Raw genomic sequence first — 15,420 nt, 5'->3', positions numbered from 1 at the left:
CAGATAGATGAATTTAGAATATTTTTTCCTCTAGAATTGCTCAAAATAGCTTCACAAATGCAAAGCAACAACCACTGTTTCAAAATGAGTAACAATTGTACATCTCTAGTACCAGTGGACGTGCAATCTATCCTTCAACATATGATTTCTTCGACTTTTACAGTGACTTTTTGAGTTAAGTTGCCATGACTGCTGTCGTTTATCCAAGAGCGAAAAACTGACACTGATTGACATCAACCATACGTCAAGGCTAATTTTGGTATTCTAAGGCAGGAGTAGCTTTCATTTGGTCAAATAGCCAGAATGTGGGGTATGTTAATAACAGTAATTATCCTTATCACCATTTCCTAAACCGTTGACACAGAAAACACATGAACTTGGCATTCCCAATTTATGATCTCCACAGAGTTACAAATCAGAAGGAGGAGAAAACCTGCTGTCATACTTTATTTTGTTTCATAACCATGAGTTGACCCTGCAGTCAGATCTCCTTGGCTGGACACCCATGTTGCACGGCATAGGTAATGATATTTTAAGAGCTTTGAGGAGTCCGGGTAGTTTTTCGTATTTAATATTATACTATATAAATTAATATAATGCATTCATGTATCATCTGACTTTTGTAGAGTAACAAATCTCTAACAGCAGATTTAAATGTTAGATCTAAATTAAGTGCAAATAATGTCCTTCCAAAAATCATGCAACTCTGAAATTCATGGCCAGTACAAGGTTAATATTTGCCAACTCCGTTCACTTCCTGTCATGCCCAAACAGACATTTTACTCCATCAATAACACGTGTTCAAGACCAGTGTTGCAACAAACGTGCACTTTATTTTACAGCTTATTTCACCAACCAAACGTTTTCCATGGTGTAGAAATAAAAAAATACAAAATCATTTTTACGGTCGATACAAGACCGTGAACATGCAACGTGCTAATCCATGTATGCTAAAAATAATAAACTGTAAAAACAACTGTGTTTTTTCCTCAATAACACCACAAATCATCTCCATGATCTGACGCCTGGATCGCACAACAATAAAGCCGTGAATCTGGGTGGGTCAACGGCAGGGGAACAATAAAGACGCTGACCACAAAAGCGTCAGCAGACGTGCGCACTATGCGCCCCTGCCATAAAAACAAGGCCTTCAAATACATATTCAACTGTGTGCACATCATTTATGAGTATTTGCGGATAATTTCGCCACTTACGCTCGCAAAAACGCGTAGAAGCGCACACACGGACTTACCGAGCATCCCATTCATAAAGCCGGCTGCTGCTCCACTGTTAGGCCCCCTGCAGGTTGGGAATAAACGCCTTCATCAATGGGAGGATGAAAACCTGTGACTCCAAAAACAAAGAAAAATCGCGTAAGACGGAGGTGTCTCTGTTTTTGGGGAGAGAATGTGATTATAGCTGTCACCGCATCCTCACTGGGCTTTTGTTGCTGCTGCTGCTGCTGCTGCTCACGGGCGCAGTAACTGAGTACACACACACACATACATCCACACAGTCTCTCACACACACACACACACACTCACACACCACGGTGATGCCTCCTCCTGCCTGCCGTTGTGTCTGAACACGCCTCCTCCTCGTGGCTCCTTAAAGACACAGGCTGACAGCGTGAGGCCACACAGTGGCTCCGTGTGATGTCCTGCAGCACAGGGGGCGGAGTCAGTGTCACGTCCACCGCCAAGAGGAAAAGAACAACACAATAAATCATTGTAGAGGCAGCGACGGTTCAACGATAATAGTGGAGGCAGACGATTTGTTTTTCCTTTTAGCTTTGTAAAAAAAAAATCTGATCTGACTCTTTTGTAAATCACAACCCACAGATGTGGGTGGGTACACGCCGTGCAATTGACCAGTCCATATGGGCCACAACAATCATTCACGCTCACACTGTTTTTACCTGTGGTCAATAATTTTCTAATTTTGAGTGTCTTAGAATTAGAAAAACAACATGCAAACCCCACAAAGAAGCACCATCAGTTACCACCAGATATCAAACCAGTCAGTGGTTCCAAAGTGAAGGGCGTGTCCCCTGCTGGGTGGCAGAGCTATTGGAAATTAAAATGGCACTCGATGGAAATATCAGTTTTGTAGGAATTAGATGCAAAGAAAACAATTTGGCAATTTGATTGACGAAATTATAGACAGATAAATTGACTTTAGTACTAAAGGAAATATGTATAAGCAAACAGAACAACTGTTCAAAACTGTGATTCTTAAGTTCATTTGATTTTTTTTTCTGGAAAGAAAAGTATTTAGTGAATCCTAAAACTTTACTGCTGAGAAAAAAATGAAAATAGTTGGAGGGCCTTTTGTCCGAGGCGGTCTAACAGCATTACACAGGTTTGAGAAAAAAAACGTTTCCTGATGATTTAGAAACGCCTGTTTGCCCTTTGAGCAGGTCTGGTCCAGCCCTTTACAAGCATTCTTCGACGACGGAACTTTCTGGAAACAGCCGAAGTAACACCTGAACATGTCAAGAGTTTTACAAGAGTTCTTTTCTCTGGGAATAAATGTGAAAGTTTGAAAATTGGTTTTCTCTCGTCTTAAATCCACTGAAGTCCACTTTAAGCCCACAAGACTAAATGAAATCCCACACGGGCTGTGATCACGGAACCATTTGTTTCATCCACGTGTATTCCAGCTTAATCAGCTTCTCTGTCTTATAAAGTGACTGGTCATTAGCAGCTTTTGCCATTGAAATGAGTGGGAAGCAGCCGATGTTCACCCCGAGCTATAAGAAGAGGAATGTGTGAATGGCTCTGAGTTATCAAAGGGCAAAAGTCTCCCTGCTCCAGTAAGTGGGGAGAATGTACACTTTCCTCTGACTTCCACAGGCCTTAAATACAAGATATTATTTCACAACTTCAGGGGCAGCTCGGACGGAGTGTCTGTCACACTCATTTTCATCTTTGGCTCTGTTCCCAGAGCCATCCGTCCCACCAGCCGATGAAAGAACAGCATTTTTAATGGTGTGAATTGGACCAGAATGACCTTTGGTTCATCCTCAAGCTGCAGTGAAACGTTTTTTTTCTTTTTTGTCATATCTTAAAGTATAAGGAGATTTTATAGAATTCTGATTTATCTCATCTTCATTAGTGCACCACCTATGACACGCTTCTTCATTAAAAATGTTTTTCTTTGCTTTATTTGAGTTTTTGCTAATGACTGTTTGGCTACTTTTAATTAACATTTGTATATATACATTTGATTATGTTGGTAACCATTGGCTAACTTAGGGCTAAATCCATGCTATATCTTTGCAAACATGTAGCATTATTTGAAATATGAGTACTTTTGGCAAAGCTTGGTTTTAGTTTGATGCTAACCACCTCTTGACTTAGGGCTAACTTTAACCAGTTTTGCAAACAAATAATCTAACTAAACTAACAAAAACTTGATGTCTTGGGTTTACTTCACAGTGACTGCAAGACAATGTGTTCTTTCGGCTAATTCTTTTTTTATATATACCTTTTAGCAATATTTGGCAAATTTTAACCAACATACTGGGAATTTAACCAATTTCTCCCAAAACATTGTTTCTTTATCTTTTGAAAAAATTAGCTGAAGCAGTTTTTATTCCATAATGTACAAGAGTTATGTTCGGATGCGTAGCTGTTCACGTTACATTTGGTTTTTCAAAAGCTAAGTATGTATTTCATAGATGCAATTAATGTCGGCCATTATCATTTGATGAAGAGAGTCAGATAAGTCAGAGATGTTTTATCCTGATTTCTAATTCCTTATCATATCTGGAGATGCTAATTTCCAGATGAGATGAAAAAACTTGTTAAACTTCAGTGTTAAGTTAAAACCCTCTCAGAAATTATTAGATCTCATTCAAACACATTTATTTTTCCCATATTTCCAGTAAATTATAATACTTATCTCAGTACTGCATACTTGGTTTTGCCTCTAGCTGTAATTTATCATTTTTAGTCAAACATAAAAGGATGAGAAAATGAAGTGCTTTCTTTTGATTTGTTTGAAGAAGAAGAAGAAGAAAAAACTCACCCTGTTTCACTAATACTTCCTGGAATCTGGCTACGGAATTAAAGCGTGTTTCCAAAACCTAGAGAATGCATCCCTAAAATATCCTGAAATAAGTTTTTTTTTTTAATTTACAAAGGGCCAAAATTTAAGGTTTTGAAAGTATAAAGGTAATATTTATTCATTTTTTATTCATGTGTCAATCAAACATTTATTTTAATTTTGCTACATTAGAATAAATGAAAATCAGGATGATCAGGATGTTGATCTGGATTAGTCAAAATGTTAAAAAAATATTTGAAAAAAATAGTATATATATATATATATATATATATATATATATATATAGTTTTAATGTGTATTTATGTGAGTCATTTAGATCATTTTAAAATAAGAGAAAAATATCCTAAGCACTTGAAAAGCATGGATGATGTTGCTGTCTGTTAGTTGTTCAGCCCTAAAATCACAACTTTGATCATCATGTCTGTGTGATTTGTCTTTAAACTCCTTAGAAAAACCAAGACGTCTCATTACTGCTACACACTCACGCCACCATGTGTCCTACAGTTTTTCATCTCTGCGTCTCAGCCTCCCTTCACTCTTACATATTTGATGTTCCTGAATATTTCAAAAAGCCAAATTCCAGTCAAGGCATTTATTTTAAACTTTTAGCTAAACCCCAAGACGTCTGATGATTTTTTCCCCCTCTCTCCTTGATTTGATCGTCTGCAGGAAGAGCTTTAATGATTGCGGGGTCAAATGTTGAGATTTCCTCCAGACTAGAAATTCTTTCCCTGCAGAGGCTTCACATTTTGGAGATCTGGCAGCGTTACCAGACTGATGTAATGCAACTCTGTCTCTGTCTTTGTCTCCTCAAGATCTGACAGTAGGTGGGAGGCCTCACTCATTTGACCCAGACTTCATCAGACTTACTTTTTTCTTCCAAACCAGGGGGTAGTCTGACATCACTGATTAATAATGCATACAAGAGGCAGAAGACAGGGCTTCAGCCGTGTCACTCAACAACTTTGTCCGTTCAAGCTTGACAGTTTTCGTCCCTCTAGGACGTCAACGGGTGAGTGGGGAGATCTGAACCAGCACAGGAACATTTTATTTCTTTGTCTTGCAGGAGAATGTTGATAAATGGGTTGAAACCAGGATCTTCTTCTTCTTCTTCTTCTTCTTCTTCCTCAGAGAATTGCTGAAGTTTCTACCGACTGTTCCCTAGTGGGAAGTTCACCATCTACAATTTTGATGTTGATTAAGTCAGAGATCTGTGCAGGCCGGTCAATGAATATTCAACGAGCTTCACACTTAAATCTGAGTGTAGTGGTTACAAGACAAATCCACAGCCAAGGTCCAGCTCTGTGGCTCACTTTTTAAAATCTTGGTAAAAAAGTTTTCAGATTTAATTTTCCTCCTACATCTGTTTTACTTTTTTTTCTCTATAATCTATTTCTGAATCATACGTTCTGTCAATTCACGATACCTGTCACCAGAAGGGAAAACAGAAAGTTCTTGTTCCTTGTTACTTGTGAATTTACCAATGTTATAAAACTCTTTATGTTTACTACAGTGATGTGAAGAGCCAATTCAGTAAAAAGTAATATATTGCCTACTGTAGTAGCTTTTACTGTGAAATCCCTAATATGGTTTGACTTTTCATAGTTTTACATTACTTCACTCTGCTTAAAACAGGCTCTGACACCTGCAGTACACAGACACAACACAGACTGAAAGGTAAACAGTTCTAAAGTAAGAATAAAATAAACGCCTCACATTGTGTTTTCAAAAGTTAGTCAGTAAATAGCTTTCAGAAAAAGAGAAAAAAAACCCCACATTACCATATTCCTATTCACTGGGAAATATTATTTGCATAATTATAATCTAACCTCAGGTGAAAATCATTCCCCGCTCCCACTTTTCTTCTTCACCAACAGTTGAAGACGATGAAAAACTATATTCCGGGCATTGTCTAGACTTTCCTTTAAGATTTCCAGGGTGATTCCCGTGTCTGCCCACTTATTCGCCTTTCCTATGATCAGCGTTTTCCAGCCTGAAATAAGGAGATTACCCAGACACACACTTCCTCCCACACCCAGCTTTTCAGCATGCATGAACCAGATCAGGTTCTTCAAACTCTTCCTCGTAACTCGTGCTGTTGTGCATACCAAGTCTCTGCCCCCGGTTAAGACGCCCGGGTTACTCTTGCACAGTGGGATCAAATGTCGACTATAATCATCTTTGTCTCTCAGACTTTTTAAAAAGGTCTACCGGGGGCTGTCTGGTTGTCCAAAAGAACAGAGGGGCCAGAAAATCAGAGTCATCCCCTTAGAAGTCTGAATTTTAAATCACAACTTTCTCAAGTATGTAGAGTATTCATATATATTCAGGTGAAATATATGATTAGAAAGAGAATTTATTCTGAGAGTGCCACCGTGAATAGGTCAATGATGTACATATTTATGTATATTTACATAGGGAGTTTGACAGATGATAAATCTGAACTTCATAAAGCAACTACATTTATACAGCAATGACCCATTCGACTTTCACAAGATGACTTGAAAGTTGGTATAAAAACACCTTAATAGTGTAAGTGTACGCGGTTCCAAGGTTAGAAATAGGAATGACTACGAAATATTTTCAACACATCACCTAAAATGACCCCCCTTCCTTTTCCCTGGACTCTGTACACCTGACATTTGGCTATACTGTGACCAGCCAGTGACCCAGGAGTGAACATGTGCCAGACTATAAGGCCATAATTAGGGCTATTCACTTGAAAGTGGAAGAACAAATCAACAATACAAAAATAAAAGGGAACCTATTGGTAACTAGAAATTAAAAATGTAGTGAATTAGCTCTAAAAGATTCCCTAAAAATGAACAAAAAAAAAACTGCCAAACATTAGCCATGAGACCGTAAGACATTAACCCAAAATGAAAAGTGAGCTAACACACTAGATGAAATTACTAAAAAAAAAAAAACTCAAAGTTTTAGTAAATAAACAAAAAACACACCAACCTAATCATGAAAACATAGCTACGAGTTAGCTTGACGAGACAAAAGACAAAATTAGCCTAGAAATGAATTAAAAGGTTTAAAAGTAGCTAGTTTTCTTCCTCATCCTCAAAGACAAACACACTTCAACTTCTTGTTGAACCGTCACCGTCTCACATCGTTGGTATCAGACATGTGTCATTATATACAGCACTCTACAATCAGACTGTAAATAGGAAATGGATGTACTGTATCTACAGAAGTTGACACAGACGTTGACAGGAAGTAGTACCTGTGGTAACCTCTAGAGGAAGGACACAGAAAAGTGAGGGAACATCTCCCCTTATGTGAGTCAGTTGTTATTACAATTTGGGCAAAAGTCTTATATTTCGCTGACACATGGTCCAGACTACAGTAAAGGTGCCACAATGCTTTAATGATTCATAACATTGTCACAGGTGATGTTCTGAAAATGTTGGGCTTGAAGCTGATCGATATATAAATATCTGGTAAACCATATAATACAAGTACGTACAGTAAACACGTGATGTGGTTCCTCGGAGAACACAACTCAGTTCACACACCTGCCAAGGCAAAGTCGGACAGAGTACAGCAGACTTTAGAGCAAAACCTCTGATTCTGAGTTCCCTCCTGGTGCACGTCTCCCACCTGTGTGATGTGAATCAGTTTTTGCTGCAGAAAGTAACACAGACACACAAACACACATTATCCGACTGAGGATGATTGGAGTCGTAAAACGTGGGATCGTCACAAAGACCACTCCACTCCAGGACAGAGTCCACTTCTGACTGAGTTTGTCCCTCTCAAACTTTAAGGTCTTCAATCAGAGGTGATTTTTCACTATCGAGTCTCAACAGGCTAAGTGGTCTGTAATCTACTGTTGTAAAGGAGGTTGTTTTCCCATAAAGCTCTGTAATTAAACATTAAGACAACATTGTTAAACAAAGAATCATCTTCTAGAACTCCAGGTTCTTTTTTAAACATTTTCTTCAAATATAATACATGACCAACCCATAAGAATGCTCAAATGATTGTCTTTTTCTTGAAATATACATATATAGATCATGGACTGACCAACCATACACACACATTCACACTCAAACAGAGAAGAAAGCACTACTCAAGAGGCCGGCAATGATTTCATATTGAGCAACATCTCTGTGGATAAATCAAAGTTTGGGAGATAATCAGGAAATGTGCAAAGTATAAATAAACCAACAACAACAAAATCAAAGTCTCCTCCTCAGGGTCCTGTTGTTATTGGAAGGAGAGCTGTGTGTCAAACAAAAGAGGAAAACCCCGCGGTGGGTGTCTGAGCAGCACAACCCAGGCTGCTGGGGGGGCGGTAGAGGGTGCTGTGCTGGCTGGAAGGCTCAGAGGACAGCAGGGAGGGGGTGGGAGTCCGGCTTCCCTTAGGCCTGAACAGTGTGCCTTGGCCTTGGCACTGTGGATGAGGGGACGGGGCGCTCTGGGGGACCAGGGGGGGCAGAGGAGGCACGGGCGGAGGGGCCGGCCGGGACTCCTGCTCCACCAGGGGCTCCGGCTGGGAGTAGCCGTAAGCTGGCGGACGGGAGACACCCTTCTGCTGCCGCCGCCAGGAGTTGTAGTAAGTGGGGTCACTGATGTAGTGGTTGACGAAGGAGTGGGTCTTCTGTCGGCTCTGGTCCATCTCATATTCACTGTCGCTGCCCTGTGAGTCAGAGTAGAAACACCTTAGATATAAAACAGTAAAAATAACCATTTTAGGCTTTTGATAAATCACAGTGAAAGAATGCATCAGAAATCAGGGTGGATTTAATACTGCAGTATATCATGTGCTCAGGGCAGTAGCACCTATTGTTTCTATGAAGGTTTAGGTTTGACAGTTATCATGTTAATTTGTTTACAAAAATCTGTTACATCTGTTTAAATGCTGTCTCAGAGCCCAGCACTGACTGTGGAGTCTCCACCAGGCTACGATTACGATTAATCACAGCCTCAGCTACGCTTTGATTCATCTGCTTAAAATCTTTAGTCGTTTGACAGCCCTGTGAAATACAGGCACTTCCTGAAAGACGAGTGATGGAATTCACAAATAAACAGTTGTACATTTTAGAGTGAAACAGAAAGCTCCTGACGGCAGGCAGAGCAGGCAGCAGAAGTCAAATTTATCAGGGTGGACGCAGCCACTGGGTCAAAACACAGCAGGGACTGTGGAGAGACAGACAACCTAAATGTAGTTCTATGGGCCAGATAATTCGTTTTCTTTCACACAGTGGCCCTTCCACATAATGTATAGTAGTGTGTACAAAGCAGTTCACAATGTAAACACAAAGATATCCATCCATCCATCCATCCATTTTCATCCGCTTATCCGTTACCAGGTCGCAGGGGCAGCAGTCGCCACCCAGATCACATTGCACCGTACCAACCCCCCAAACCTTCCTGCAGGTGGTGAGTCCACTGGAAGGTACCAAACGCCCTAACTGGGATTCGAACTTGCCCAGGAGGTGAACCCTGAGGTTCCACACCAATGACAGAGACATTGCCTCTGGGCCAAAGCACCACACACAAAGATATATGTATGTATATATTTCTTTTTTAAATGATCATGTATTCAAAATAAGTTGAAGAACATAATTAATAGACTAATTTGCATACTCTACACAATCCTATCACTGCTGTGAAAATGCATTTCTTTAGTGACAGTTGTCTGATCCTCTGCAGTGAAAGCAAGAGTTTCCCGCACGTCGTAGGGGTTGAGAAACGCAAACAGTTGAAGAAAAGACAGCAAATTACTGACACACAAAACATCAGACTCTTGGTGCATTTGTGTGCCCGGCGGTCGCCTGCCCATCCACAGCTCTACTGAGACATCACAGCCTAACAGATGTTGAAGCGCCATTTATTTGCACAAGTGGCAGGTAAACAGGAGAGGCTATGTGGAGGGAAAGAATAACACCAGTTTGTGTCTCCCGGGAGAGCAGTGTTTGTTCAAATGGAATTGAACAATGTTTTGACTGTGCAGGTAGCAGATAAATTGGCCAGGGAGACCTGGAGCAAGTGTGGGAATACAGATGTTTGGAATCGGCTCTAAACGGCTTCTTTGCCTTTTGTATCCATCATCATTATCACGTCTATACTCCCTTTTCACTCCCCGTGCTGGACCTCCCCACTCAATACACACACACACTGAGCTGTTGAGATGGTGGCGAGCTGAGATTCAGCAGCTCAGATTAACACGACTTTTCCTGTTTGAGGAAAATTAATTACTTGTAAAGTTATTCAAGACCTAATGAGACATGAGAAGTGGCCTCAGAATGTCTTCCCATGGGAGAAGTCAGTATTAAAACTGTGATCCAATGATATCAGCCATGACTGGCTCACTCTCACGAGGACATTTAATTTGATGTGATCCACTTGAGGCGAATTGTCATTAATTTATCCCTGGATATACTGCCTCAGAACGAGACAACTATCTCCTCAGTGCATCGAGCAAAGTGGTCGTAATGACAAAAAATTATTGAGCTTATAAATATGATACAAATCCTGTTTCCCAAAAAGCGGTCTCACTTTCTAAAAAGAACACACCTTAAGTTAGTGATTTGGTAATGGACCTAAACTGCAGTTTTTTTACTAACTCATTTTTTTGTTTGTTTCCAAAATGTAGAAATGTGAAAACAAGCAATGAACCCCAGAAAATTGGGATGGAATTTAACCACTCAGTTACGTCCCATTATCTTTAAATTACACTTCCTGTTTGGGAGCTGAGGATAGTAATTGCAGTTTTGCAATTAGAAATCTTGCCAATTCCAGTTCTATTACAAAGCTGGAGCTGCTCAATACCCACTGGTGACCATTGTCTGAGTTTCATTGTCATCTTATGCCAGACACTTCCAAAAGGAAGCAGATCTAGTGCGCTGGCGGTCCATCCTATAATCCTATAACCATTTGTTCATATGTAAAGTAAGTATTGACCCATATAATCAGAGACTGTGTTTTCATTGTCAATGTATATGAGTGTAAGCCCAGAAAAATCAACGCCATTTCTGAATTATGGACATTATGGAGTGTATGAATGTCCATTCGACTCCCAGGACAATTATAAAGTCATAAATGATAAATGTAAAGACAACCTTTCTTTATTTTTCTAAGCCATTTCACGACATATCCTTAATTCAAATCCCAATACTTGTCCTCTCGACAGGGTAGGGTACCAATTTTTTGGAAACAAAATTCATTCAAAGCAGGAGGAGGTGAAATAAGGCACTTTTTTATTTAGCTGTCAGCCCCTCTCGACACAGACAGGACATGGGCTGTGAGCCAGGTTCACTGCTTTACCTGAGAGTCAGATATTTCAGAGGGTTTTTCGGTCAGACTGCTGCTCTCTGCCGGAATCAGGTCATTATATTTAGTGCTGACATCCTCATCTGAGTAGTGCAGACTCCCAGGACTGGGTCTTGGCGGAGATCTGTACAAATGGAGAAAACAGGGGAGAAGAGAAGAGTGACTATGATGGCAAAATGTAGCAGTTAGAAAAGGAGAGAGTGAGAGCGAGAGCGAGAGAGAGAGAGAGAATATATAAGAGAATCTTTGTTCTGCCTCCTTTATTACCACAGTGCAACCAACGTTAACAGCCTTGTCAGTCCTGTGACTGACATCTCTTTGATAACTAATGAATTAAAGCCTGGAAAAAAACATCTAGAAATGAAGACAGGCATTTCTGTGATACGTACATGCAGAGAATTGAGAGTTGGCGACCACAGAGAGGAAGAACAGGATTTGGTTTTCTGCCTCCCTGAGAGCCAACTAATACAGTTTAAGGCAGAGATTATACCTTTTTATACCTTTGCCATTTCCTTGATCCTGATATTTGCCAAATATCTGTTATGGGCACAGTGGGGGGAGGGGGGTATGTTCTGCATGAAGTCAGGTAACTTCAACCCTCATGAAACGCAAAGTGTAGAAACCAGAGCATCTTCCCAAATGGATCCTTTGTGGTGATTGGAGCTGAATTACTTTTCAGATGGAGTAACTCATAGATTTAAACTTCATGCAGAAAAGCTGTGTAACTAAGCATGGCCGTGAACTCAAAGTAGTTTAAAGTTCTTTTATGAGAGCAAGTCAAGTAAATAGACCGCTAGCTTCCTTTGACTCAAGTCATTAAGTCTGTAAAGTGAAGCAGCAAGGAACATCTGTGCAGGCAATTATTTCTCTTCTTCTGCAGTAATGACTACTGCTGTGTTCAAGGTCTGTTTAGATTGAATTGAGCGGTCAGGGGGTCAGTCCCGAACAACTGTCTTCACATCAGTGGACTCAGTACGTAAGTCAGGAGGAAACAGCTTTACCAGAACAGGTCAACAAAATAGAAGCAGCACAGACGTAAACGCCTTCATCATCTGTAAATGAAAAAACTTGTTCGTGGGGGCAGATGCAAAAAAGCACGAACTCTGTAATCGCACTGATTAGTGGAGAATACAGCAGATAGCCGTGATGACCTCTTTAGTAATCGGTCACTGTGTACTGAGATATACGCAAGAGCTAAATCACATGAAGGGCCAAGAAAGTCTGATAACACGATGTTTACAAAAAGACAGAGACACAACAAGGGAACTGCTCTTAAAGGAGAAGTCAGTACGGTTATATGGGGTCACAGGGATGTTTTGAGCAGAAAAACTAGGACATTTGATCTGACATGCACTAATTGATGAAATGTTGTAGTTGGTTGTAAACACATCCTTAATGAAATGAGAAACCTGTGGGCCACTTTTGTATTCTTAACTCTAAACTGCTATATATTATATGCAGTTCTTTGTGAAAATGATGTTACATCAACCCAGGTGGAGAGGTAAACGGGTCCAGCCAAAAACACCGAACTGTTAAATCACGTGTGCCAGTACCTGACAAGGCACGAGTTCATGTTGCATTGCACTTGTCATAATTTTTTGATAGTGGTGATAGTTTCTCTTTTGAGGTAACCAAGGAGTACGGACACAGAGAAATTTCAGTCAAAGTTTAACCTGAGTCTTTGACCTAGAGTCACATTTTTATGGATAGGGAATGTTTATGAAGTTTCCATAAATGTGTGAACAAATTAAAATAAAATTGGATTAACACTTATGTAACCTATATTAGAGATTATATAGGGGGCTACATGGGACTACATGTGCTCTGGGGAGGAGCTCAGTATGGTCAGCTACCCAAAACTATACGCACAAACGGCTTTCAGTGCACTTTGAATTTCTTTCATTTGCCTTATCTGTCCAATTCTCCCCACATTCTCCTTCATCCCATTTGAAAAGTCCCACAGAGAGTTCTTCCACTCCTCCTCTTTAGTCCACAGATCATTAGTAAGTAGCATCAGAGACCTTCAAAGGGAAGGAGGGTCCCGAGGCCCTTTGATCCCCGTCTTGTCCTCCGTGTTCAAGGAGAAAAGCAGCAAATTCCTCTGTACTTTAAGCACCCATTCTTGCACATTTAACCATGATCTGCACAGTAATGTGAGAAAAGCATTTTTTATTTCCTCTCTTCTGGCGGCTAAAAGTTGGAGGCTGAAAAGAACCCACAAGTGCAACAGTATGACCACACGACCGTTAACCAAACATGTGACCTCGACACGGAACATTCTTTTTGCTCTAATGTTTGTGAAATTCCTCTTATCATATGTGTGTGTGAGTGTAAACATGACCAAAGAGCAGGTTTGCTAACGTCTCTGTGATGTGTGGAAGGACAAGGCCCCACAGTGGCAGCACTCCCGAGAAACCCTGGACTCAAGGCCACAGAAAAATGGCCCAGCTCTGAACCAATAGCGGCCTTTGTCTGAGGCCCTGATGGACAGACAAAGAGCCCAGGCAAAGACTCATGAATGCTAATTAGCTGCTATTGTGTCGTCCTCCGTTTTAAATTGTTGCTTCAAACAAACATAGAATATCAACGAGGGAGAGGAAGGAGGCTGAAATCGGCAGCTGCGTTTCTTCAGGCTCAGTTCATTTTTCTCATCAAGAATCACAGACCATAATGAGGGGAAGCGAACATTAGGGCTATTAATCCCTGTCCGTTTCATAAGTAACAGACTGTAGGGGGAGATTCAAATTTAAAATAGTTAATAGTCCCTCTGCCTGCAGGATGTGATGCAACAGTCAGCTGATCGTCGTGGATGTTTGTGAGTGTGTGACTCGCCGTGTGTAGATGCCGTTCTTGCGACAAAACGAGTTTTTCATGGAGAGGCGCCTGTTGTTGAGCTCCAGGGCGGGGAAGCGTCCCTCGTCCAGACGCACCATTTCTCCGTGGGTCAGCGGAAGTGCTGTGCAGTTGGAGTGGTTGCCTGGACAGAGGGATGAAATCCACAGTTTATGGATTATGAAACAAGACCGCATTTCATAAATGGCCGGAGTTATCTCGGTACAGGCAAATCCCCGTACACATTCTGGGCATCAGTGCTTTTGTATCTATGTGTGTACAATATAATTGAGTCCTCCCCGTCTATGACATCATTACACACTTTCCACAGTGACTTTAGCAATGTTGACCATTGGACCCATTGTACTTTATCATGCACTCTCCATTACATTGGATCATTAATAATAAATTAGCACGTAGATTTTTAATTGATGAAGACATACTGTACGACTACTGACAAACTAATACACACAGTTATTCCACTGTTCTTGAGACACTACAAAATCTGCTATAGTTAAAGTTTCAAAATGTTGTGGTTAATGTATTAAAAAGGTGCATAAATAATAATAATAATTTCAACATTTTCAGAGGTGAACGGCCCTGCAGTTCAACAAACACTGCATGCATAGTTATTCACGATTAACCATTGCCTTAGACTTGTCAGTCAGGAAGTACGTTGCCCATGTATTAGCAGTGAAAGTGCCGAAAGCTAAATATATTAAAAAAACGTATCAGACTCAAAATAATATGAAACTAAAGTGACATACAAGCAGACAAAACACATGGAACTTGATGTTTAAACAGTGATTATTGCCCCCCCTGCAGGACAAAGAATGTCAGCCACATGATGTTTACAAACACTAATTCAAAACCTTTGTTCACTCTGCCATAACATATTATTTAGAAAGTAAGTATATGTTGTCACTTCATTTCTGAAAAAGCTCCTACATGTAAAATCTAACAGGAAGAAGACGGAATAAAAAAGAAGAAGAAAAAGAAGCAGAAGAAGAATTTAGCACATCCTTGACTGGTTACACACACACACACGGGGCTGGAGAGACACTCTTGATCACAGTGACCTTGTGTGTAATCTGTTGAGGCACAGGAAAGTGCTGTTCACTTCACCTCATCCGCTTTAAAAACTTTACAACTTCAAATACTTGTAAAGTAGTACGACTTCATATCTAAATGTTTGGGAGGGGTAGAGAGGGCCTCAAACCAACTCTTTTT

The 15,420-nt window shown here is 40.4% G+C and overlaps 2 protein-coding genes across 5 annotated transcripts in view; both read right to left on the bottom strand.

Annotated features, from left to right (window-relative positions):
- cdc42ep4a (CDC42 effector protein (Rho GTPase binding) 4a) overlaps window positions 1-1,589 on the bottom strand; it is a 15,536-nt gene extending 13,947 nt beyond the window's left edge. Inside the window, exons 1-2 of one of the 3 annotated variants that reach the window (XM_025064587.1) lie at window positions 1,438-1,589; window positions 1,253-1,344 (exon numbers count right to left, since the gene is read on the bottom strand). The gene's annotated coding sequence lies outside the window, so the exon portion shown is untranslated. Of the gene's footprint in view, window positions 1-1,252 lie in introns of all 3 variants that reach the window. The other 2 variants (XM_025064588.1, XR_003052442.1) reach the window with 2 other exon arrangements.
- Window positions 1,590-6,395: 4,806 nt separating this feature from the next.
- LOC103392790 (protein sidekick-2-like) overlaps window positions 6,396-15,420 on the bottom strand; it is a 111,915-nt gene continuing 102,890 nt past the window's right edge. The window contains exons 43-45 of one of the 2 annotated variants that reach the window (XM_008329518.3): window positions 14,191-14,335; window positions 11,353-11,482; window positions 6,396-8,722 (exon numbers count right to left, since the gene is read on the bottom strand). In XM_008329518.3, coding sequence (XP_008327740.1) covers window positions 8,312-8,722; window positions 11,353-11,482; window positions 14,191-14,335 — 686 coding nt within the window. In that variant the 3' untranslated portion in view covers window positions 6,396-8,311. The remainder of the gene's footprint in view (window positions 8,723-11,352; window positions 11,483-14,190; window positions 14,336-15,420) is intronic. The other variant, XM_025064563.1, reaches the window with a different exon arrangement.

The sequence above is a fragment of the Cynoglossus semilaevis genome, chromosome 17, assembly GCF_000523025.1.
Source record: "Cynoglossus semilaevis isolate Cse_v1.0 chromosome 17, Cse_v1.0, whole genome shotgun sequence".
Lineage (NCBI taxonomy): Eukaryota > Metazoa > Chordata > Actinopteri > Pleuronectiformes > Cynoglossidae > Cynoglossus > Cynoglossus semilaevis.
The sequence above is the reverse complement of the archived record's forward strand: the minus strand, read 5'-3'. Positions and strand labels throughout refer to the sequence as shown.